Genomic DNA, 26,465 nt, shown 5'->3' with positions numbered 1-26,465 from the left:
CTTTAGGTTCAGTTTTTGTTTGTTATATTGTGACAACACTGTGGTTAAGGTTTAGGCACAAAATACACTTGGTTAGGGTTATGAAAACATATTTATTCATCACAAACAAGGCTGGAAATATTCCCTCTTGTAAAATATATCCGGTGGTGTCACACTTACAAATAACGAAACACCGTCTGGAACAAAAGCTGCCCAATCTGTTTAAGAAACGCGGCAGGTAAAAGGCAAAATTCACTCCTTCAGGGCTGCAAGCAGGGCTGTAAACTAACTTTTTGGGACCGGCAGATGAAAGAATCTACCGGCCAAGTAAATTTTTTACCGGTCAAATAATAAATTGCCTCTTTTTGTTGCATATACATCTGTTTCAGTACTTTTCATGGAGATAACAGTATTATATAACAATACATGCTTAGAAAAGAGGCCAAAGTATTATTTAGAAATACATTTTAATATTATTAATTAAATTTCATAACATTGCAAATTGAAAACTTGAACAGTGCAAAACTTTGACAAAGGAAACACTCATCAATTAACTATCAGGCTCTGTAATAGACTTGTCAGTGGCGACTGTACCATAATAACATTTACACTGGATTTGATAGACGTGGTTTTACACGTTTTGTGACGTGACAACTGTCTCATATTAAGCCACTTGATTATCATACTGAAACCTAATTGAAGGAAGTCGTTTAGAAATGATGCGCAACTTAAGTACAACTTCCCTCAGCTCATGAGTTAGAGGTGTCGTCATTGCTGCGCTCGAATCACAATCACTGCGCCAAACTTTTAAAGAGCGGTGACGCGCACGCTACGTTGCTTCTGATGGGGAACTATTTTCTACAGCGGTGACGTCGGGGGAGCTACTTCAGTGCGACACACAACAAATAGCTGGTTTAGCACTAACGTTTGCTTCCGTCATAATTTATCACTTTACAGCTACTACAATGTTTTGCTATATCATGCATAATTTATTGCAAGAGCACGACTATCAGGACAAACATTTACCCGCCCCGTGGCATGTATCCCTCCAAAATTCAGTCGCCAGGGGAATATTTTAGTCGCATTTGGCGAGTGGCGACCTCTAATTTACAGCCCTGGCTGCAAGTGATGATTATTGTTATATTTCATTGTTGATTAACCTTTCAGTTGTTTTCCCAATTAATTTCCCAATCAATTAATTTCTTTTTTGGTCTATAAAATGTCAGAAATTGTGAAAAAGGTTGACACCTGTTTAGTCCAAAACTCAAAGTTATTCAGTTTTCTGTAAAAAGAAAGGAAATATTCCCATTAAAGAAGCTGGAGTCAGAGAATTTTGACTCTCTCTTCTAAAGAAAAGAAAAGAAGTTAAACAGATCGATCGTTTATCAAAAAAAATAATCGATACATTTGCTCATCGCAGCTCTATTGTTAATACTTTGGTAACGATAGACTTAGTGCTTGTAACAAATATAGTTACATTAAATATAAGTTAGGTGTGTTTGGGGTCTTTTGTTCATTTGTTGATTTATTATGTTGTTAATTAGATCCCAGAAAATCTAATCACACATTTGCATAATCCCTATAAAAACAGAGAAAAGGCTCATTCTCACATTTGAGAAACTGGAACGAGCGACATGTTGATTCGCCTGATGAATTAGCATTCGGCTGCAGAATCCTCTTTAATTGACTATTCTTAGTTTTTCTTTAAGTCTCTAAAAAGATGCATCATGTTTGTTTTCCCTGTAGCAAATGTCTCAATTTGCAAAACAGTGAAGCAACAAGTGGATTTTTATCTGAATGTTTCTGTTAATTTCATCATCCTAAAAGGAAAAAAAGGCCAAATTAATGAACTTTTCACCTTCGTTGCACAGCGGCAGACACAAACACTCTGTATGTCTGTATGTACAGTCACATCTGCAGGATAGCGGCACTCAGTAAACCAACTGTGTTCATCGCTGAAATGTGGGTTTTGGTGGAGAGCCCGTCGTCTTGGCTCGCTCGCTCAGAAAATATGCCTAGAATGAGGCTTGATAGGCAGCGTGGGCAGCAGCTCGTAGTTAACAGGCCAAGAATGCCCGAGGTAATGGTACAGTTTTATCTTAGTGGAGACAAACTGCTCTGTGCGACTGCCTCGAAACACAAAACCACGCTTCTACAAAGGCAAAGACAGGTTCCCTCCCTCGTGGACATCAAATTCAAGTCATGAGAAAACCAGATTTGAGTTCATGGAGCCGAAATGAGAGCATGATGAAGCGACTTCTGACTTAAATATGTTAAAAATGCAGTTATTTTGACAGATATGGTGATTGGCTGTGATCATTTCTGCATCACAGTTTCCGTGATGTGACATTTGTTTGGATCTTCACCATGTTTTCTTACATCTGGAGAACAAAATGTTCAGGCAGTGTGGATAATATGCATTTGGCCACATTGATTGTGCAAAATAACAAATTCACTGCAAGAGAAAGACTTTTTTACAAATCCCGTGTTCTGATTTTTAGTTCATTCCTGTCCAGTTCATTCTAATTTCATCCCTTTCTGACAGTTTACATCATGAAACACCAATCTTGCGTCAGACGGCTGTCAGAGTCGTGTGTGCTTTTGTGCTTCGGCCTCAGTGTTCGTGCGGTCTGTAACTCGGTGTGTCCGGTCGGGATGACTCGATCGCCGTGTAACCCATCGATCCATATAAGCAGGAAAAGGTTTATGACGAAGAGAGCGGAGATCAGAATTGTTTAAAGGTTAATGTAATTAGCAGAGCATGACGTGAAATATAATTGCCTTTTCTTTTCTTTTTTTTTCCTGAGCTGCAGCCACCAGCCGCTGCACTGATACTGTTCAGTGTTTGTACATTTTGTTTTCTCCAAAAGCCTTTTTCGCATCACTGAGCTCGAGATTAAGATACTACAAATTAATTTTGTGTGTCTGTTTGTCATGTCTGCCTGCTCAAACACAAGTCATCTCAGTGCGTTTAGTCATTCATCGTCTGAACTGGATCGTTGAAAGTTATTCGACTGCAGACGTGCAGAAGTTTGTGTGTAATTTGGGGCTTCGGGCAACAGAATTCCTCACAGCTTGCTGCCGGTTGTCAGGACGTGATGAACGTGGGGTCGGAGGTTTGATGAAATGTCTGCAGCAACAACAGCAGCAGTCAGCAGCGCAGAGGAGGAATGAGGTCGGTGGACTGATGGTCTGGAAGTTTTACACATGCCACACATACCACACACCTGTGATGACTGAACCTCAAAGTGTGTCATGCCGTCCTACAGAACCTCTGTTACAGGAGCACAGAGGACTTACTTGTGCGGTCAGTGTGCAGTAATACTACACATTTGTTTCAGGGTTTAGAGGATTTTTCCTGGCTCCACATTTTCTTTCCTGCATTTGGCCTTTTCCTTTTACAGGAGAGAGAATAAAGGGAAAGTTTCCTTAGAGAGAATCGGACCAGGAATTTTTACCCGCGATTTTGACTCATAAACATACCGAACCAGCTGCATTTAAAAGCTTTTACAGAACAATGACTTAAGTAGGTCTGCATTAAACAGGAGAGGTCAGCACCTCAATCATTTTAGCTCTTTTCTGAGCTTTCGACGATGGAATTAGTTTAATCCGCTGCTGAATTATCTGAGGTGCGGCAGAAAGCTTAGAAACTGCAAACTAACGGTGAAACTACGAAACAGAGCAGTTTCTGGATTATTTCATCGTTTGTGTTTGGATGAATTGTGTCAGTGTTCGAGTCAGAAAAGAGGGGTGCAGTTTGTACTCTAGGTGTGGAGGTGTTGGGTGGTGCAGGAAAAATTCAGGCTCACTCAGCTGAAACTTTTCCTTCGACAGTGAAACATTAAAACAACGTGGTTTGAAACGGTCTGACTTCACCGTCAGCCCGGCAGAAGACAGATATGGAAAGTTGTTCTGACCGCAGTGTAACTGTTTCCCTCTGCGCCTGCTTCTGTGTCGCTCCACCTTCTCTTCGTCGGGCATGGGTGGGGATTCCCTGCTCGTTTTCATGTGCCAAAGGGCGGGGCTGAGCTCCACAGCACAGAGTGGACACAGTGTGGAGGAACAGAGAGGCTGTGAGCTTTTCTGTCCTCCTTTAACCTTCAGTCTGTACCAAGGTTTGCTGACAACTCTGTTCTCCAAAGTCAGGACTAGTTAAAGGGACTTTTGTCTTGGTTAGAAAGTGTTAACATCCACATCTGTTGAGCTGAGTTCACACCCTCCACTGACAAACACGTCCACACATGCTGCAATTTTGACTTGTTGATGTAAACACCTCTAAAGACCCTTAAAGGGCTTAAAGTCGGGTTTATAGTCATTTTTAGGGACTTCCTGGCCACTGATATCCAGGGAAGTCTCCTGTCCAACATCTAGTGTCCATTCAAATGTATTCAAACTATACTGTCACCTGTGAAAAGTTGTGAAGAGAAAAAACACTCCAAAAACATTCATGCAGAGCCTGACATATCGTGGAAATCCTCAATAAACATATTGAAAAATAAAAAAAATTGATATTGCTTTAATAATAAACAGACATTTTTTGCATCGACTCAGGAGAAAAAACACCTAACGCAAATGTACAAACGGACATTTTTTCCCTGAATTTTGCCGTTTGCATTCAAGATGCTTTATGGAAGCACGCTTATTGAGTGTGATTGTTCTTTCTGTTTTTAAACAGTTTTGGTTACAGGCTCTCCTGCACTTTTGTATTTTGAGTAGCGATAGACCGATACATCGGCCGGCCGATATTATCGGCCGTTTTTTTTTGCGTTTTTTACGTGTATCGGCATCGGCCGATGCAGGCTGCTGCGTTCGCCGATCCGCCATTATTTACAGACAGGCGTCCACAGGCAGCTCCGTGTTGCTGGAGACGCTGCAAGAAATGGCAGAGCAGAAAACCAATCCAGTGTGGCAGCATTTCACAGAGCACTGTTCTGCCACACCTGTTTTTAATATTTGTTAAATATTGTTTAGTTGTTCTTGTTCTATCTCACCTGTTTTAATTTCAATAAATGTTCTTTTTTTTTAAATTGAGACTCGTAACATTTGTTATCATCATTGTGTAATTTTTATGATGTAAACTGAGGGAGCAAAAGTAGTATCGGCTGCAAATATCGGCTCAAGAAAATCGGCAGTCCGTATCGGTCAGAACCCTAAAAAATCCATATCGGTCGATCCCTAATTTTGAGGGTAATTTATTTGCCATAAAAGAGACAAAACATGCAGTAAACAAAGTTAAAGACAGATTTGATCGCTGGCTTTTTTCCTCTTAGGATCATTATTGTTGTCGTGAATTTGTTCGGCCATGATAATCGTGTTGTGAAAACTCGTAGGTTCCGTATCGTAACTTTTGTACAAAACAGCACCACTAGTTTGTGATTTTAGTTCAACACAAACCCTAAAAAATGATGCAATAAATAAAAAATATTCACGCTGTTTTGTGTAATTTGTTGCTATAATATGCAACTAAAATTAATCAATAACATATATAAGGCCATCTTTAATAAAATGATGCAGGGACTATTGCAGGTTGTGTAATCAAATTCTATTAAACATCCAGTTAAAAATGCAGTTTTGTCTTGGGCCTCAGCAGCACAATAGAGCGCTCAGTTTTCCTCGACTGATCCATCTCTGCAGTCTAACCTCCTCACATCCTCGACAGCTCGTCTCTCCCTCTGAGCCTAAATATAGACGTCAGAATGGAGCAACCGTCTCGTCGTGTAGGTTTCCTGTTTCTGCACCTTTCAACGCCTCCTGCAGTTGGAAGTGGAGCCGATCGAGCAGCTTCCCTTGTTGATTTTGTTGTCACCTTGTAGAGGTGAGTCACCGTGCTCTCATCAGCGGTGATGATGGAGGCAGCGACATTTAGAATAAATGCAGGAAATGCATTTTGTTTTCATGTCAGTTGCGGTTTACACGAGTAGATTCTCGCAGTACTCCGCAGGATCGCTCATCCTCTCCACACCTCTCGCTCACATGCATTGTATGTGGGGGGTGTGGCTGCAGAGGGTTGGGGTTAGGATTTCAAACAGCTGTTACATAGTTGAACTGTGAGTCTCACCCACTTGACTCTCAGAGAAACACTCGTACATGCGTAAGCAAAAAGAGATGCTCCAACCTGATACTGAACATGTGCCGAGTGGGATGGGCTGCTGGTTCTGATGGTTTACGATGGCTGTGTTGTGTATCTGCGTCTCTGCTGTGCACAACCTCAGAAACACTTTCAACTGACTGGCAGTATGCACATGTATGTGGATGTGGCAGCGTCAGGGGTCAGCTGCAGGACTGCTACAGTGACTAAATGTTCCCGCCAACTAATGAGCTAGTTTCAGAAGGAAAGCAAGGAAAGACGCTCACTATCCATAGAGTCTCGTTTTGATTTATAGCTAATGCAAACCAAACATTTCCTACAGCTGCAGCCTCCAACTGGTGAAACATAAGTTGACTTTCACCATAAAAAATGCGTCTACAGAGCAAAACGATTGTCTTTTCTGGGGTTTGTTTATTTGCCTTTCGCTTCGACAGTAAAATCCTCAGCCATCGTTTTGTCAGTCAACTTTCTTTACTCTCGTCTCGTTACAAGTGACTCCTGCTACCCTGCTGCTGGCTGCAAATAACCAGTGATAAAAAAGTAAGGGTCGACATTTGACTCGGTTGGTAGAGCAAGTGACCCGTGTACAGAGGCTTTGTCCTCGCTGCAGCGGCCTCGGGTTCGAGTCCCGACCGGGGAGCCTTCGCTGCGTGTCACTCACCCTCTCTCTCATCCTGTTTCCTGTCATCTCAATCCATCCTATCAATAAAGCCATATTAAGGGCAAAATAAAAAATGGTACATACATGACTCCCACTGACAAGCCTAGCAGCAGTGGCGTGCACAGACTTTTTGAAGGGCAGGGGCGAAAAGAAGGGCACTTTAGCGCGCATTTTGGCTCCCAAGAGGGCAATTTAGCGCGCTTTTTGGCTCCCACCCAAGAGGGCACTTTAGCTCGTGTTTTGGCTTCCAAGAGGGCAATTTAGCGCACGTTTTGGCTCCCAAGAGGGCAATTTAGCGCGCGTTTTGGCTCCAAAGAGGGCACTTTAGCACGTGTTTTGGCTCCCAAGAGTGCAATATAGCGCACGTTGTGGCTCCCAAGAGGGCACTTTAGCTCGTGTTTTGGCTTCCAAGAGGGCAATTTAGCACATGCTTTGGCTCCCAGGAGGGCAATTTAGCTCGCATTATGGCTTTGGCTCCCAAGAGGGCAGTTTATCATGTTTTAACCAGCCAAGGGGGCAGTTTAGTGTGTTTTGCCAAACAAGAGGGCACTTTGGCACAATTTTTGGTTCCCAGGAGGGCACTTTAGCACGCGTTTTTCAACGATTGGGCCACGAGTGGGGGGAATTTCCACCCTGCCCCCCCAGTGCACATCACTGCCTAGCAGTCAGTAGGCTTGTCAGCAGCGAGAACAATGGTGTAAAACTTTAAAGGCGAGCTTCAGCAGATCAGATCAGCAATTATCATGAGAGAAACATTCACCACCGGTAAGATGTGATTGATCGAGCGGCCTGAGCCTTCATCTTCATACAGTCTGAGCTCTCTGTTGTCCCCTTCAGTAACAGACGTAGTGCTCTTCTGGACTTCTGTTGAGGAATCATCATATTGTCCGTTTTTTTGTCATGGCGGATGCGTCAAAAGCTCCTGATTCAAAGCAGTTTGACAGAAAGCTCTCAGAGAGAAGACTGCGTATTACGAAATGCGAGTGTGTGTGCCGGTGTGGACGTGTTGCTACAGGCAGCAGAAATGTGAGGCTGTTGGGTGATGCAGCCAGACGTTTGCAGGCCTGTTAGACATTCCTCAACAGCTTACACTCCAGAAAATTCAAGTTAGTTTTTAGCATATTGTCTTTAATAAAGTTACCAAACTTCGATTGAGTGAGACCTGTGCGAGTGCACGACCGAGGAGACTGTCGGTGTCTAGAGACGTCCACACTGCTTCTGTTTTTTTTGCTTTGGGTGGGTTTGATAGTAAATCTGCTGGATAAGGGTGTTCTCCGTGTGTGAGCGGAGCGGAAGGAAGGAAGGAATGACCTTAAAAAAACCTTTGTCCCACTTCAGTGTAAAGAAAACATGAAGTACCATTGTTGCTGTAAAAGACAGGTGCTCCATATTTGTTTGAGGAAATGAATCAGTTTCCTTGTTTTGTCACTCTGTAGGCCGCAGAGTATAGCACAGCATTTATTGTCTTTTTCTTGCTTATCAAAGAGCCGTTATGGACTTACTCTTTCCTCTCTTTCATCTCTGTCGGCTTTGTTTTTCTGCTGCTCGTAGATTTTGAGTTTTAATCATCAGTTTTGTGTCTAAAGCTGAGTCATATTGGCTGCTACAGTAAGAGTGTTATTTCCTGTTTACTTCATTAGTAAACGAGGTGTAACAAGGTGAACTTCTTTGGTCTGAGAGCTTTTTTTCTCAGATCCATATTCTGTTTCATTCTCTGTTGTTTGCTGTGAAAGAGGAGCGAGTACAATGAGCCACTGGCCTGTTTTATTACACAGATGAGTCATTCTTTCCTCCTCTGGCTCTGATGGGTTCCAACTTCTTTGTGTTGGTTTTTTTTTTTTTGTTTGGGATCTGTGAAGTTGCAAACCTGCTGGTCTCGCTGTGATTAGTGCTGGTTCTTAAAGGACAGAGTTCAGACCGTCAACACGGACGACCAACAGTTTGCGCTCCAGTTAAATGCTCGGCTTCATTCCAGTAACTCTGGTTTCTCTGTCCTTAGGTTGTACACACTGACAATAACTGATGTAACTTGATTCCTTTGTTATTTTGCCGTTCGCTGTGCTTCAGATATGAGTTCCCATGACATCATCACACTATCGGGAGTGTTTCCCTGATGTTGCGGCGTGGCAGCTGGTAGAACAGACTTCCTCTGGTTCAGTAATGTGAGACTGGTAGAACAAGAAACTGTAAAAGGAGTCAAATAAGACTGAAAACTGAAAATACTCTTAGAGATCTCCTAGCTTAACCCAAATAACCTCATTTCTAAATAGTCTCAAGATCGTTTCGGACAGTATGTTTAATGTTAAGAGTTTGTAACTTCCTGGGAACTCATTAGAAATGTTTGATGACTTATCCTACCCTGGGGGGTGCATATGTTAATTTTTCCGTCAATAAACACCATCTTTATTTGATGATGCTTTGATGACTGTATAATAAGACGAGTGTCACTGGAGGAGTGTGTTGCTCAGGACCGGTCACTGCTAACAAACTGACAACCAGCAGCTTCTAAATGAATATAGAGCACCGAGATGATTATTGGAGTTCCCTGGTAGACAGATACTGGCAGCTTTCTTGCTAAACTAAGTGCTAACTGCTGGTAAATGTAACCTTAGCTGCCACAACTCGGATGGAAACTTGCTTACCTAAGTGAGGAGGTGTGGCTGACTCTTCTGCTAGTTACGATGCACCGTCTACAGAGCAAAGTGATGATCCTGTCCGGCATTTGTTTATTTACCTTTTCGCTTTGACAGTTGATCCTCAGCCATCGTTTTGTCAGTCAACTTCCTTTACTCTGGCCATGTTACAAGTGAAATATGACTCCTGCCACCCTGCTGCTGGCCCTGCTGCTGCATGTTACAGATGCCTCCGCAGTTTGTAGCCGTATCGTCGATTGTCTGAGGAAGTATTGATTTCTAAAAAAGTTAAACAATGGTTGGGGCTTTGGACCAGTAATGTAACAACGGGAACTTGTAATATGTTGGTCATAAAATGAAAGAATGAAATGCACTTTTGAAGTAAACAAAGTGTACATGCTTTAACTACCCTCAAACATCAACATGCTTCAAGAAGTCCAATCAACACTGTCAGCGTCCAGAAAAAGACTTTGTTGTCAGCTTGTATAGATAGTAGCTGGAATTTTAACCTGAAGAAAAACACCATGTGAGCTTGTTTTGTTTATGTGTCCACGTGGACTGTGCAGTAAGCATTCCCTGCATGGCTTCATGTGTCACTCGAGCTGTGTTTCTGTGACATTGAGTGACCTTGCATTCTGCATATTCTGCATGCTGCAGGCTGTTGTAAGTCGGTGGTAAGTCTGTGCTCCGCCAGCATGAACTGGCATGGATAGCGGCTAACAGAACACGATAACTCTGTATCAAAACAAAGAGGATGCAGCGTGTTTATCTGCTGTAATTAGGCTGTAAACGGAAGCCTGTCGTGCGTTCTTTGTTGTAATCACAGAGCAGCAGTTTCCCTTTTAACTAAAGTTTCAGACACTATCTCCCTGTTTGTTCTGCATTTGGCTTGTGTTGGACTTACAGATATTTCGTGTCATTGATATGACAAAACATCAGAAACAGCACACCCAGTGAGTCAACAGTAACACCAATACAAGCTAAAATGTTTGATGAAAGCGGGGCGTTTAGCGTTTAACGTGGTCTTAGCCGTAATAGTTTCTAATAAACTTCTCAGTTTCTAATCATGTTCTGTCTGCCAGCTTTGGCTCTGACTTTTGGCCCACTTACTGATCTCTGTGCAGAAGTCTGCCATGATAACTCGCCCTCAATGACAGCTGAACATGTGAAACATTTGTCTGGGAACTTGATAACATTTCTGCCAAAGTTGGTGAGCTTGGGAACAACCCGACCGCCAGGATAAATGTTAGAGTGTGTTTCTGCGAAACCAAAGATAACTTACAACTGAATGTTTCTGTAGGTTCTTGTCACAGTACTGTGCCTATTCTGTGGTTAGGTTTAGCCATGAAAAACACTTGGTTAAGATCAACAAAACATTGTGGTTTGGCTGAAAACACTTGTTTTGGTCGCCACAGAGATGTCTGACTTCCCGTGATGAAGCCAGTTCTGTCGCCACAACAACGATTTGAAATTTATGCAGGATTCCTTTTAAAAAACAGATTTGTCCCCAGAGAAATGTCTTGAAATATTCCCAGATGTCCTTAAATAAATATCCAGTGGTGTGACTGGAACTGTGGTCGGCTGTTTGTCTTATAATAACAGCACCACTATCAACAAATGCCACCTTGGACGTGTCTGTGGTTTGCAGGAACGTTAATTGCCAACATTTATATCCTGACACCTCGAATACAACATTTATTTTCATTTAGTTAAAGACTTTCACAGCATTGGCTTCACATAGATAGAACAACGATTTGTTTCTGGTTCTTGTCTGTGTGAAGAAGAGCCAACCGGGTCACATTTGAATAATGATTCTGACTGTTCCCTTTCTGTCTCTTGTTGTAGGTCCATTATCCAGATGTGGAGAGAGTGGAGTGGCTGAATAAGGTACACACTCACACACACACACACACACACACACACACACACACACACACACCAACTTCACATCTCTCTCCTCTCGCCCACTGCTTCGCTCCACATCTACGTCGCTCTGTTAGCCTGTTAGCTAACAGAGGCAGACAGACAGGTAGGGAATATAAATAGGATCTGAATCTGGAGCTCTGCGAGACCCTGACCCAGTGCTACCAGCTCCCCAGAGAGAGGCAGAGAGGGGGAGTGAGAGTGATAGAGATAAATCTAAAGTGAGAGAGAGTGCGAGTGGGATAGGAAGAGCATCACTTACTGTAAAACGCCCAGGTGGATTTCCAGTAAGAAGTTAATGGATGCAGACGAGCAGGAGAAGAGCGTTTTAGTTTCCACACCTGATGCAGTGGCTCTCATGTTTACTGTCGTGCTCGTATTTGTCTTTTATGGTTATTTGCAGGTACAGAGCGTCTGATTTAAGCACAGAACATCCATAGTAATCCATTTAAATTGATCAGTGACAGTCTTGATCATTTTCCCGATGTATATATTAACATTTGAGGCACTTTAGGCGGCGGCAGGATGTTTTCGAAGGTTCAGTTCACGGTAAAATGGCTTCCTGGCCGTGACTGTTTGTCTGAGTGCTGACGAACTTTAAGATAAACAATCAGTAATTCTACACCTCATATACAAATGCACACAGTGGCAACCATTTCTATTGGTTCAGTCTCTCTTTATGCATTCACGAACCGTCTGCAGTATCTTCATTAGCACTTTACTTAATGGGTTGTATTGCAGAAGTCTTCCAACGTGCCCACATTCGTCTGTCTGCAGTCTTTCACATTCGAGCCAAATGAACATTTTGCAACACACATTTCGGAGATGCCAGCTCTTTCCCACGAATAAAAAGTTAGTTGAGTGCTATTTGTTTTGGCATATTTGGGTATTTCCTGTAAAAACAAGCTGCGGGGGAGGGATGTGTCACGGTAATTAACTGGCATTAACAGCACTGAATGTAACGAGGGGATTTTCTTTGCCAGATTTGGCTCCTGGCATCCCGGAGCTGAGTCAGCTAATACGACTGCTCCTTGTATGGCTAACTGCACCAACAGGCTACATGTAGCAGCAGCTAGCAGCTACTTTGGCAACGAAGCTACCAGCATCTGTTTACGCAGAAATGCAATGACTCACCTCGGCACGTTCAGAGGTTTTACTGGTTATCAGCTGTTTAACAACAAGTTAAGCTGTCTGTCGAGAGCTGGAAGACAAACCAGAATACTTTTATACATAAAATATGATATAATTTTGCCTTAAACAGTGAATTAAGGTGTGTTTTTCTACATTCATTCATGATGTCCGCCCCAGGATGAGACAGAAATGTTTCTTTGCAGTTTCCAAGAAATCACAAACTCAAATATACCTTTTAAGAACACCAAAAAACAGACTTTTCCTTTGCACAACAGCTAATAATATCACCGAGATCGTGGCGAGTCATCCGACACAAGTCTTAGCTCCAACCTGCTGGAAACCACGTGCGATCTGGACGTGATGCACTTCGTCTAACTCCCTCTGCCTCTCTGTCCTCCCCTCAGACGGTGAAGCAGATGTGGCCGTTCATCTGCCAGTTCGTGGACAAGCTGTTCAGGGAGACCATCGAGCCGGCGGTGAAGGGCGCCAACCCTCATCTCAGCTCCTTCTGCTTCACCAAGATCGACATGGGCGACAAGGTGATGAGATAACACAGAGGAAGACGAGACTGTGACGGCTGCGAAAACAAAGAACAGTGCAGATGTCCTGTTGGTGGTTCTGTTGATTTAAATTAACTGAACGAAAAGTAAAACACGTTCAGAATGAAATGCTGCTGGACTTTAAAGATGTAGTTACTTGTACTGAGTGGGCCTAACCATGCAAAATGACTGTTTGAAGTGCAGGTTTTTGGATCTTTCATTGGAGTGTTTTCTATTTGTGTCTGCTTTGTTGCTGTTGAACTTCCAATGAACTGAATTTTATACCCGGCCTCCGTTATAGAACGAAGTCTGCGGGAAGACAAAAGCAGCAAAGTGAAGTGTTTTCTCCTCCTCTGTTAGCTCCAGACTGTCCTCACGCTGAGCCAGACTGTGCTCACATTTCAGAGTACAGCATCACATGTGGACAGTAAACAGCAGATCTGAACGGTTTTAATCGAGAGATGAAAAGAAAGACCGGCTCATTTGTACCTCTCTGTGTTTCTGCAGCCTCTGAGAGTGAACGGGGTGAAAGTTTACACGGAGAATGTGGACAAGAGGCAGGTGATCATGGACCTGCAGATCAGGTACGCAGCAAACCCAACCTAGCTGGTTAAAGACTACAATTACCAGCTGTTTCAAGACATTTCTGACCTTTTTTAACCCTTTAAACTCTGCAAATACTGTCAATCCAGTGCCTGCATTGGTATTCTTCCTTTTTGGGATGCATGTTCAGACGCTTCATATCCCTGAAATCTGTACAACCTAAGATAAAAGGTTATGCAAGTCACTAAACAATGCTGTGTTATATACAGGGTTTGTACGGGTGCGTGAAATCCTTGAAAGTGCTTGAATTTCAATGTTGTGTTTTCAAGGTCTGAAAAGTGCTTGGATTTTAGTTTAAGTGCTTGAAAGTGCTTGACATTATAACTCTGTGTCTTTCACAAAATTGGGATCAGACTGGATAATTAATTTCTGAAGTTTTTTCTATTATGAAATATAATTTTAGATGTTTACAACATAATACAATGTACATAATTGTGATAAAAAGTGAAGAAAAAATCATAGGTATATATATTCCTTTAGATATGTATTTTACCCCAGCAATAAGCTGCTGGAAAATCTTAAAAATGACCCTTAAAAGTGCTTGAAAAGTGCTTGAATTTGACCTTGAAAAAGGCGTACGAACCCTGTATATAGAAACATGAACAAAATATTTCTTAGCACTCCTGCAAAGTGTTCCTGCGGTCGCCTGCTCTGATTCACGACACAACATTAATCCTCTCGTTGCATTGTGTCTCGGTCGTCCTCACAGCTTTGTCGGGAACACAGAGATCGACGTGGACATCAAGAAATACTACTGCAGAGCTGGAATCAAAAGCATACAGGTACGACTGCGGTGTTGTGATTGAGAGAGATTGATTAACTCTTGAACAACATGAAAGCTCAACAAAGATCGATGGAGCTGGAACAGGAATATTAATATTAACTGATATACAGAAACTTTGAGACAGATGTGGACGTTTAAAGGTGGTCGCCCTCGTTCCTTCGACCGTGACCGCTGTAATGACCCGCGACCTCTCCGGAGACACTTTTACATAATGTGTTGACACAGGACTGATAGAGGAGATGTTATCTGCTCGGCTGTTAGCGGGAGGATCAGGCCATGTTTGCTGTTCAGAGATCAGAGAAAGTGAGTGGAGGGAAACAGTTAGAAAGATTTACAGGGAGAAACAGCAGCTTGTATAAGACAGAGTCAATATTGGCCCTTTGCGTATGGTTTGAATCTTTATAGCTGCCGTCAGTGGCGGGCTGTGTGTCAGCTTTTTTCATCTGCGCTGAGGAAATAAGTAGTTCAGACACTAAAGATGTTAACTTAGAGCTCATCAGCAGTAATGAGTCATGCTGGAGGAAGATTTTCCTGAGTTTTCTTCCCTTTTTAAATGTCAAACAACATCAGTTTCTTCTTCTCCGTGATAAATGGATCCTGACACAGTTGTTATCTGCTGCACATGATTTATAAAGCATCCCCAATCAGGCGGGATTAAGCTGCAGGAGGGCGACGGGGGATAAACATGAGGCTATCTCCAATCTTTCCACTGCACCCATTTTGATGAGCAAAATGTTGGTATTTGATTACTCAGAGTGAGCTAAGACCAAATTTGGCGATGCAGACGGTCAGACTGCATATCTGAGGTTTGAGTCACTGCAGCCACTGAGAAAGCAGCGTCCCTAATAATGAAAAGCTCAGAGAGGAAACATTCGCTTTTCTTAAGAATAATCAGCCGTGTCTGTAATTTCAGCTCGACGTGAAAGAAGCTTTGCCTCGGCTTTAATCTCCACTTTGTCTTTGGAGAGTTCGGTGACTGATTTAAGCCCAGATCGTCTCTCTTGAGTCCACCGTCTCAAGTTTTATAATGCCGGCATTTCACAGTCTGATAAACATGGAGACAGCCGAATGTCAGGGAAAGAGTTTAGGCTTTGTTTCTTGAAAAGCAAGAAGCCAGTGGGCTCCAGACGACGTCATAAAATGAGGTTGAAGTTACAAAACAGAGCTGTGAGGATCAAGTGTGACGTTATGCCTCCTTAGTTGTAGATATATGCGTATGTTTCAAAAGCTCTCCCACACACAAATACAAATTCACACTTTCTGGATTTAAGTTCCTCTCTTTTACGTGTGTGTGTATCATCACACATGCAGCCTGGTAGCAATAGAGAAGGATGGCTGAGGAGAAGGTGAATTTGATGCAATTTGGACTGATGACATGTTCAATATTAATAAACTTTGATGAATAAGCGAACAGCTTATAAAAGTTTATGTCAAAAAAGAAAATTACAGGGTGCTCTCAGATCTCTCTTTGTCTCGGTGCAAGTGTGCCTAAAGAATGCCAAGTGGCTTCCCTTTTTTTGGATATAACTTTGTGTTCTCCTTTAATTTCTAAAGTTTGTGCTATCATGAAACATCATTTTAGATGTGAACAGCATAATACAATGTACATATTTGTGATAAAAAGTGAAAAAACCCAGCGATAAGGTACTGGAAATTTTTGAAAATTACCCTTTAAAGTGCTTGAAAAGTGCTTGAATTTGACCTTGAAAAATGTGTACGAACCCTGTTTACCGTACTGAGACCAGCTCATCATAAAAAACACTTTATTCAAAAACCAAAACAGTCTGGGTTTCTCTTTATACAAATAACTTGAGGTCAGAGAGGAGGATGTGAAAATATTCCAGCTCTACGTGCTGATGCTGACCCTCTGTAAATCACCTCCATACTCTTTACCCTGTCTTCAAACTGATCTCTGCTGGTCTTGTCTTCAGTCCCAGTCAACTCTCAGGCTGCTAAACCCTGGTTAAGCCCCGTCGCACCTGGTGACTCTCCTCATAATCCGAGCTCTCGTCCCAGGAAAACTCTAATGTGACTGGGCCATAAGCTAATTAGCTAACGGTAGCTAGCCACAGCCAGGGATAAGAGCAGCAGTCGACGGTTACTCTGGTGATATGCTGCCCTCTACGCTTACTAGTTACCTTTGAATTCTGGCCATATTTTACAGATTACACCTTTAAAAGGAAGACAAATGACAGCAGAAGAGCGATCCAACACAAGCAACAGTTGAACATGACATTTTGTGTATTGTGTCATGAGGCGAACGTGCACGAGGGTGATTAGGAGACAATTTCGTGTTTGTTTTTTAAAATTTTTGTTCGTTAGCATCAGCTAATGAAATAATACGATTAAATAATCAGTTGCCGGACACTCAGGCTAAAACAACGCCTTGTTAAAAAATGAAAACCACAAGTGTTTGTGGTAGAAACTTCCCTCTCAACACTTCTAAATATAACCAAGGCGCTGCTATTAAAACTGAAAATAGCAACGTGTCGTTCTCAGCTCTCCATCACAGCTCATCAATGCTTTGCTGATATTTGGGAAGTGTGGTTGTTTTCTTCAAGACTACCCATAAAACCCTTCGTTGCAACATGTGTCTTCAGGAGACCATACATCCTGCCTCATTAAATGGGGTTAATTATTAAACTTCAACGCTGTTTTTGTTCTAACTGTTAGCACAGAGTTAAAAAAAAGTCTTCAAATCTGGCAAGCTGGCAAGTTTAGCGGTGCTGTTATCTTAGTTTCACATCAAAAAATAAAAGGAGCTAGTGATCACGTTATCTGACACAGTGACCTTCTGAAAAAGACATTTCACGAAGTCTAATTGCAGCGTTATAGATGAGATATACAGCGTCCACATCACTGATTCATAATGTTTCCTGTCCTCTGTCCAGCTCCATGGAACGATGAGAGTGGTGATGGAGCCTCTGCTGGGCGACATGCCTCTGATCGGAGCCCTGTCCGTCTTTTTCCTCAAGAAACCGGTGAGTACCTCGACCTTTGACCTCGTCCTCTGACTCTGTCATGACACGCACATGCAGAGAAGAAAGCCTTCAGAAATCTCTCTCTCTCAAGAGTTTGTAGAGTTCAGAGTTTTATTTTCTGATTAATACTACTTTGATATTAAAACAAAACTCTTGCTGATAGAGTCCTTTAATATGTTTGGACGTCCCTCTCTTGATACTGTATATGTTGACCGGATTATGCATCTATGTGTTACGTACAGTTCTACCAAACAACAGCATCTTCCACTTCAGTCTTCCTGAACGTTTTCCCATCAGCAGTCTTCATTTATCAGTACATTCCTCCTCTCTGACTGCCGTCTTCCTTCCTGTGCCTCTATCTTCCAGATTCAGGCTTTTGATACTGGTACCCACTTTTAAAAAGAAAGGAAGCAGCATCAAAAGCCTCAAACAGAAATGAGAAATTTTCATCCTGAAGTTAGACGACAGAGTAGCTGTAGACGTCTGTGCATCTAACAGTGATTTGATCTTTTTCTTCTGCCATCAACATGCAAGTGATTGTTTGAGATCTCAGGCTGAGATTGAGCAAACACGATCAAATATAAGAAGAGAAGAGAACTATTTTAAGGATTTTAGTCTGGATCAGGTTTTTTTTCCACTCAGAAAGATGTGTTCATTTATATCTTGTGCATCTGGGTGGAGTCGACTGATAAGCGGTCGTTCGGGCGTTGTTGTTGTTGGATGCTGCATCTTTCCATCGTGCAGCACAAAGGAGCCGACATGACGGCTGTCACATCAGACACAGGACCGTTTGTTCAGTGACGGACTGTCATGGGGCTTTTTCAAAAACCAGTTTTCTGTGTTCACATTGAACACACAGTCGTGTTGTGACAGACATGTTGCCTAGCTGCAGGCTAACAGCTGAGTTCTGTATCCTCCTCGACTCGTATTTATTTATACATGTTTGTGTCTGGAATGTTGTCTTCCTGATTCTCCACACTGTAATTTACTATGTTGGTCTTTCCTGCACACACACCATCTATCGCACATCTGTCTTTCCTGTGACCTTGACAGAGAAACTGGATTATTATAGACTAGCTGCTAAATCAGCCAGATTGTGCTACATGTTGGGAACTATCACCAGTGAAGGATCACCTTTCAGGAAGTAAAACACTGTCATTAATACAGTAAACATACACATGTTACAAGAGTAAATAAGACGACTAGTTGAACAGTTATTGGACGACTGCGTTAGATACAGACAGCTAGTATCGAGGCTCTCTTAGTTTCAGTCTCGAAAGGAGAGCAAGCAGCAAAACTCAGAACACTCTGACCAGGTTTGGTGATGAAATATATGAAATATAGTCGCTTACAGACACTTTGTGCTTATAAAGGTTATAAAACAATCAAAGAGCCTTCAGAGATCACGGTGCATTTTGCATTACAGCAAATTAAGAGCATTGTTTTATCTTAAATACCATGTTTCTGAGTGACAGTCATGCTTTTCTTACATGACTCATTCTGTGAATTCCCCACGCTACCTTGCTTCTCTTCCTGTGCCCGCCTGGCAGAGTGGCGTTGTGGTCTCCAGCGCTAACTAGGCCACAAAAAGCTAACCGCCCACCTCTGTGGTGCTGCACACACACGCGAACACACGCCAGCAGGTCACATGTGCTCACACTCTGTACATTTCATGTGCCACACGTCCACGCAGATTAACACGGAGTCATGAGAAAGAAAAAGTCTGGCGTTAAGATTAAAGAAAAACCGATTTCACACATCTAGATCAGTTTAGTGGTCGTATTAAACAGGACATACCACAGTGGTTACATAGCTCAACATCACTTGAGTAGCTCAACGTGTATAACAGCTGTTACAAACTGGATATGTGGAGAAGAATGTGGATGTCTACCAGTGGAAAGGATCAGATGAATTGCATTATGGGAAGAGGAGAATCAAGCGTGTTCGGAGCTTCACCTGAGCTAAGAGCTAAAAGTCAAGATGTCCCCAGTTGTTTTCTGTAGCACAGATGTATTTTCCCAGGATGGTGAAGGCCTCGCTCACACTCCTCTCCCTCTGATTGGCTCACCCTGAGATATTTACCTGCAGCCATGGATAAGAAAGAGTTGTGTCATTTCTGTTTTTTTAAAGCGATGGCGGACGGTGGAGCCCCTCAAAAGCTCCTCAAAGTTAGCTGTGCATACAAGCAGCCCAGTACTGTAAATCAATCAATCAATTAATACATTATCTGTCATCTATTAACTTTCTGAAGGCGTCTTGAACTTTGAACAGTTGTCGCGACTCTCCCTACTCAAGGGCACTGAACCAGACCAACAAATTCAATGAGTCCCGACCAATCAGAGGAGGCGTAGGGCAGCTCAGTCCTTTGTCATCCTAGGAAGAAAAACATGGTTTTCTTGTGCATGTGACCGACGAAGGAAAAACTCTGTTGGTTTCTGTTGTTTTTCTGCAGATACAACAAAATTTAAGTACTCAAAAACAAGGAGCAGCCGGCCACCATCGCCTTAATGTCCTTGTTTTCACACAGGAACACCCGACCATGTCACCTTCTGCCATCTCTGACTTATACAAACACACACACACAAACACACACACACACACACACACACACACTGATGAAATGCAGCCGTCCCGCTGCTCTGAATATCTACACTGCAGATGGGAAAATTAGAAGGAGTCTGTCTGGAAGGGTAAATCACAGGGAGCGAGGAGCTGCCACAGCACCACAACAACAAAACATTTAAGGGTCAGAATGTGAAAAACAAAAGTAGCTCTCAACATTTAACGCTGCTGAGCTCAATAGCTCTCATGTGTTTGCTTGACAAACAGCATTTCCTTCACCTTTCTTAAGAGAGGGCAACACAAATCATTAGCTGCAGGCGGACATGACAGCTGATAATGTAACGGTGAGAGACATTTAGAGGCTCTTGAATGCTGTAACCATTTGAGTAATCTTACACCAGACTGCCTGAGGCTCCACTGTCTCCTACTGTCATCCGCATCCTGTTTACAAAACCATTATGAAGAATTGCACTTGAACACAATATTGAATGCAGGAGTTTTATTTTTTATTCGCTGGACAAACTACTTTTACTTAAATAGAACATCTGAGACCCTCGTCCATCACTGAACACGAGTCTTGGGTTTGAGTTCATAACTTTTAACAAGCATAATGTTTATAAAAGTGGAAAATGTGCAGAGATATTCAGCAATTTCACATGTCTGTTTTCCGCATTGCTCTTCATTTGCTCCAGTTGTAATAACGGTTTCCAGCATTTGACATTTTAAGCCTCTTTCATAACCTCTTCAAGTCAACGGTCACTCTTAATCTCACACACATACACATGCAAACATGGGCACACGCAATCCTTTCTCTGACACGAACAGTTGCGTGTTTTTAAACACAAACACACCGACATCAGGTCCACGTGTAGGTACGTTAACCTTGACAGCCGTTGCCCGGCTCACACTCCTTACATGGTCAGTGGACTGGTGTTATTTTGAGCTGAGTGCCTTCCTAACATGAGTCTGGTGATTGTCTTGTGAGCTTGACGCTGCAGTTTGTGTAACGATGATTGAACACTGACCGGCAGTCGGTCCAGATCTGCAGCAGGAACACAGCAGCCCGGTTCAAAGCACAAAACAGATAATTACGTTTCTTGGGTCTGATTGATTTGTTTACTCTCTGAAAAGCGATTTATCTTGATTATCGGGATGAAGACCTGCCCTGTCTCAACCTGTCTCACTCAGGCCTGGTAGACGTTGCTTGGCCGCCAAACCCCAGCTCCATCTAGACCTCGATGCTATATATGATTAGGACCCTGTTGAAAACTATTTTAAACAGAGTATGTGTTGCTAAAAGTATGAATGAGTAGATAAAAGCTGCATGAAAAGTGAAGAAGCAAAATGAAAAGTTAGAAAAGCTTAAGGATACAGAATATTGTCTAAGGTAGGAGCTGAAGTGCATTACCTGACCAATGGCTGGTAGCCAAACTGCATTGCTGACATGGCTTGGTAAAACGAAGTATGACGGCTGAAGGAGTATAAATAATGCCTGTCTGGGACCCTTAACTTGACTAAAAACTGTTGGCTGAACTGCATTGCTTCAGTAATTACAGGGAAATAAACTGCATTGCTTAACTACTGATGGGGACTCCCTCGACAACAGTGCTACTAAAAGGGCTACATGCAGATAAAACAGTAGTAATACAACTCCCACTGCTATAATCTCTGCTGCCGGTACTGTCAGTACTATAATGCAGATCGTAGTATCAGTCTTACCTGGTACTAAGAACTGACACCAGCGTTAATCACTGAATTCAGTAGATGTAGGGTGTGTCAGGTGTGTGTGCTGTGATTCAGCCTTGCTCAATACTGCGGTGACTGTTGGACTGTTGGATGTCGTAATGACATAAAATTCAATATGTGACTTGTCCTTATAACCAGGTTCCTCAGGTAACCCACTTTTTTGCTGAAGTGTAACAACTGGGTTATAAAACCATGTTAAGCCCCCACATTCTGAGTATGAGAACCCTGGTTGACATGTGTAAAAATGTACGTTCCTGAGTGTGATGAACGGACGTGTTCCGGCCTGCAGTGTTGAGTTTCTTCATCTCCACAAACTCGGATTTGCACATCTTTTTTGTAGGTTGTAGTGCCAAAACAAACACATTGTGGAGGGCAGCACGTCTCGGACAGATTATCATTCCATCTCTCCAGACTGTTTTTTCCTGTCTCTACTTGAACTCGCTGAAAGGCTCAGTCACAGAGGGTTGAAAGGTTAATAATAACAGATTATCTTGATAAATTAAATGGTGGAAGCACTTTTACAGGCTCCATCAGGATTCAATATTTTTTATGGAATTATGGTAATCTAGTAATCTCTTTGAGAGCCTGTTGGATGGATAACAAAGACAAATCCAACAGGTCATGGACTCGTGGTTGCAATAAGAGTTTATAGATTTATAGAAAAACACAGTTCTGGTTATTCACTGTGCATCCACTGCTTTATTTAGGTGATAATAGGGTAGGGGGTGACATTTTACAATGTCATTAAACAACATTCCCTTCCAGTGCTCAGCAAACATCCAGCTCCTGCATTGCTAACTTTAAATGTTGAGTAATACCAATATTGTATGAAAGATGTTAGATATTTTAAGGTGTGTTGAAAAGCTGAAGCTAATCTGCATTGCTGAATTTAAGAGTTGAATATTGCACATAATGTATAAAAGATGTGAAACATTAGGTTTGAATATATATATTTATTTTACTTTAAGTATAAAAGTTAGGAAAAAGTGTAGGAAAGGAATATAAAAAGTTAGAAAAGTGGGATTTGGCGTAAGGATGCCCAATATAATGTAAACTAGGAGCTAAACTGCATTGCTGACTATAACAGTTGAATAATGCACATATTTTATGAAAGATTAAACATTAGGGTTTGAATATATATATATTTATTCTGCTAAAAGTATTAACAAGCAGATACAAGTTTAAAAATGTGAGATTGGGTGTAAGAATACCCAATATAATGTAAGCTAGGAGCTAAACTGCATTGCTGACTTTAAAGGTTGAATAATGCCCATATTGTATGAAAGATTAAACATTAGGGTTTGAATATATATATGTTTACATATATATATATATATATATATATATATATATATATATATATATATATATATATATATATATATATATATATATATAAATTTATTCTGCTAAAAGTATTAACAAGCAGATAAGTTAGAAAACGTGAGATTGGGTGTAAGGATGCCCAATATAATGTAAGCTAGGAGCTAAACTACAGAGAAAACTACATTGCTTAGCTAATGTCTGGAAGCTAAACTGCATTACTTCACGACTGACGGGGAACTAAACTGCATTGCAGAAATGTTGTCTGATAACTTAACTTTGTATAAAGAAGCAGCTGAAGGAGAAGTTTCAATAGTTTGAATGTGTCTTTGATTAATGGTTGTTTGTTAATGTCACTTCCTGTCTGTGTGAAGGCTAAACCCTGGCTGCCCCCCTGTATTGATTATTGGGTCGATTTACTTAAAGTTTGGCACCTCGGCTCCTGCTGTTGCTGCTCCGCTGACTCATGAGGCTGTCAGAGAGGAGCTGATAACGTCTCGTAGAAAACCTCGGTGCTGGGAAACTTTGGAGAGCATAAAAGTTTCACAGTGACAGAGACCAAAACTTGAGATATATTCACGCATAGAGTTTGACTGACTCAGGCTTTCAAATCAGATTAATTACTAATATTTAGTTCCGTTGTCATTCATCACAAGTGACATTAAACAAAAGCTGCTGTCAGGAAGAAATTTCACTCATTTAATAGGTAGTAAACATCAGCATTGTCTCCAAACATGAACACAAAATCTCAAACTATCAACGTTTTTTAATAATGCATTTGCAGCATGAATTTTCTGGGTTGAATACAGCTGATGGTCTCCTTTAGAACAGGAACTGCTGTGGGACCAAAAGGCGACTCTCAATAATACAATTTATTTGTGGGCAGTTTATTAAATCTTTTTATGAAAATCTAAATCATGTTTCTTCTTTATTTCAGTTGCTGGACATCAATTGGACAGGACTGACAAACATGCTGGACATTCCCGGTGTCAAGTAAGGAACTGTGTGTAATGATGGTGTGAGTCATGACTGTGTGTGTGTGTGTGTGTGTGTGTGTGTGTGTGTGTGTGTGTGTGTGTGTGTGTGTGTGTGTGTGTGTTTCTATTTTAAAATCTGCATTTGCACGTCTGTGTGTCATGTGTTGCTCTGTGCATCCATTGATTTTAATCAGAATAAATCAGTTTGCTGTAAGAGCAGAACGGTCTCTCTCACACACACACATACACACACACACACACACACACACACACACACACACACACACGCACACACACACACACACACACACATACACACACACACAGCTGCTCTCTCTATTAGCCAGCTAGCTTTCTGAGGAACTGTGTGAGGAAGTGTGTGAAGCACCTGGTCATGATTATCAAAGCAATCTGTGTGTGTGTGTGTGTGTGTGTGTGTGTGTGTGTGTGTGTGTGTGTGTGTGTGTGTGTAATACAGACATGATGTCATAACTATTTTGTCGCCATGAGAACGCTCTCCCTCAACAGCCTATGTTTGGATCTCTCTGCACACCCCCGGGGTTAAATGCTGCATCAACTTCTACTTCCTTACCTGTCATCTGGCAGTGCATTATGGGAATGATTTGACCTCATATGACACTGGATAAAAATATATGGTTCAGCTTCATGACATCTGGCTCCAACTGACAGCTGCTTTTCAATGCAAACATTATGAGGCCAAAGAAAAGACCTGAGAGTGACACTCAGCCTCAGACGTGCTTAATAGTTTCTTTCAGTGACTCAGTCGTTGATATAATAATCAATAATAAGTCGTCAGAGGAATTCAACAACAGAGCCGTGCCTTATTATATTACTTTCTTCTTAAACCACAGGAATCCATTCTAACATACCTCTTCTGAACCGTGCATGTGCTGTCTTACTGCTATCTCTACCCCCCAAACCTGTAAAAGAGCGTTTTCTTCCTTGTGTTTGAGTTTCTTGTAAACATTAAAAAAGTTCTGTTTACATTCAGTTTACATTTTCTCAAACCAGCGTTATTTACATCCATGTTTACTGGCAGAAAGTCCTCTTCTCTCCGCACTTGTCCGGTGCTTTGCTTTCATCACTGCCTGCCTGTAGATCAGCGGATTAGTTTGACACCATTGGTAGGAACCCACTCCTGCTCCGAGGCGCCGCTAGAGGTCAAAAACACCACAGGTTACCTTTAATAGAGCGAGAGTTGGCACGGAGAGCGCGGCTCGCTGCCAGTTTTCCCGAGTGGCCGGCTGCAACACAAATACTCCTGCAGCCCTAAAACGCTGTTAAGAGCGAAACGAGAAACCTTGAATTATGTACTTGCAAGGTCTTATATAACCTTTTGTTTAGTGAGCTGTAAATCCATTAATATCAGTTACTTGTAAAACTTTCTCAGATCCTGGAAACTATATTTATCTTTGTGTGAAAAGTCTTTTCTCTCGTGTGTCGTCTCCAACTTGGAAGCAAACCAATAAGCAGAAAAAGCTTTTTTTAGAAAGCAGCAGATGAGTTTAAAACACATTGTCTGGTCCTGATTAAACATTCATGGCGTTCACGGATCCGCTTTATTGAACGACCTGATTCTTTCTCTGCTAGCTCCCATCAAAATTGCCGACCTCAAAATCAGAAAGGATTTTGAAACCACAGCAGGTTTCTGGGCGTCCTGCCCCCCGAGAAGTTTCCTGCATCGAAATGTAAAGAATGAAAATAGCAAAATAAGTCAAATCAAACTGCATTTTTACGTCAAAACTTGCTTTTTTTTCTCCGAATAAAACACAGAATAATTCTCCCTCTATCATAAACGTACGTAGATCTGTGGCACAAAGTCATATTCATCCCTTTTCATTCATTCATTCATTTATTCAGTTTTTCTTTGTCAGCCTCTCGGTAGCGTTTGACGTGATGCGACCCCCCGTGACTGACAGAAAAGTCGACGTGGCACATCTCACAGACCCTTTCCCTTTAAAACTTATTCAAGAAATGGGAATTCTTCTCTCCAGGGCGGCTGGAATTTGTTTAAATATTCTCCCTCCTCTCTGTTTCTCTGTCCGAGGTGCAACGGTACAGCAGACTAGTGTGAAAAATAATAATAATATAGTAATGTGGGAGAATGTGACGCCGGGCAATGAAAAACGTGATATAAACGTGATTTATAATATAAGATATAACAGTCTCTGGGGAGATTTTTGTTAACTTCTCCATGAATATACCAAAAGAGTAGAAATGCTACAGATGCAATAAAAAGATGCATTAATGTTGTTGAAGTAGCTTCTTCCTCTTCTTCACTCCGGCTTCCACTCAGCGTCATCAGCCTCTTCTCCACCAGAGAGCTGGAAGTAACGTTTTTTGTTTTCTTTGTCAGGAAACTCTCAGATGTTTCACTTAAATTCAGTCTTTTAATAGAAAACTGAGATGTTACAGAAAAGCAATTATTTTAGTCCTTGTCAGAGAGATTTGACATGTGCCGACTCTGAACTCTTCACTGCAGGAAAACTAAAAAAAAACCATTGCGAGCACTCG

The 26,465-nt window shown here is 41.8% G+C and overlaps 1 protein-coding gene across 5 annotated transcripts in view; it reads left to right on the top strand.

Moving 5' to 3' along the window:
• esyt2a (extended synaptotagmin-like protein 2a) overlaps positions 1-26,465 on the top strand; it is a 46,522-nt gene that overhangs the window by 5,204 nt on the left and 14,853 nt on the right. For all 5 annotated transcript variants that reach the window (XM_030403856.1, XM_030403855.1, XM_030403854.1 and 2 more), the window contains exons 3-8: positions 11,207-11,248; positions 12,820-12,954; positions 13,462-13,538; positions 14,267-14,339; positions 17,233-17,322; positions 23,891-23,946. In XM_030403856.1, coding sequence (XP_030259716.1) covers positions 11,207-11,248; positions 12,820-12,954; positions 13,462-13,538; positions 14,267-14,339; positions 17,233-17,322; positions 23,891-23,946 — 473 coding nt within the window. The remainder of the gene's footprint in view (positions 1-11,206; positions 11,249-12,819; positions 12,955-13,461; positions 13,539-14,266; positions 14,340-17,232; positions 17,323-23,890; positions 23,947-26,465) is intronic.

The sequence above is a fragment of the Sparus aurata genome, chromosome 21, assembly GCF_900880675.1.
Source record: "Sparus aurata chromosome 21, fSpaAur1.1, whole genome shotgun sequence".
In the NCBI taxonomy this organism is placed as follows: Eukaryota; Metazoa; Chordata; class Actinopteri; order Spariformes; family Sparidae; genus Sparus; species Sparus aurata.
The sequence above is the reverse complement of the archived record's forward strand: the minus strand, read 5'-3'. Positions and strand labels throughout refer to the sequence as shown.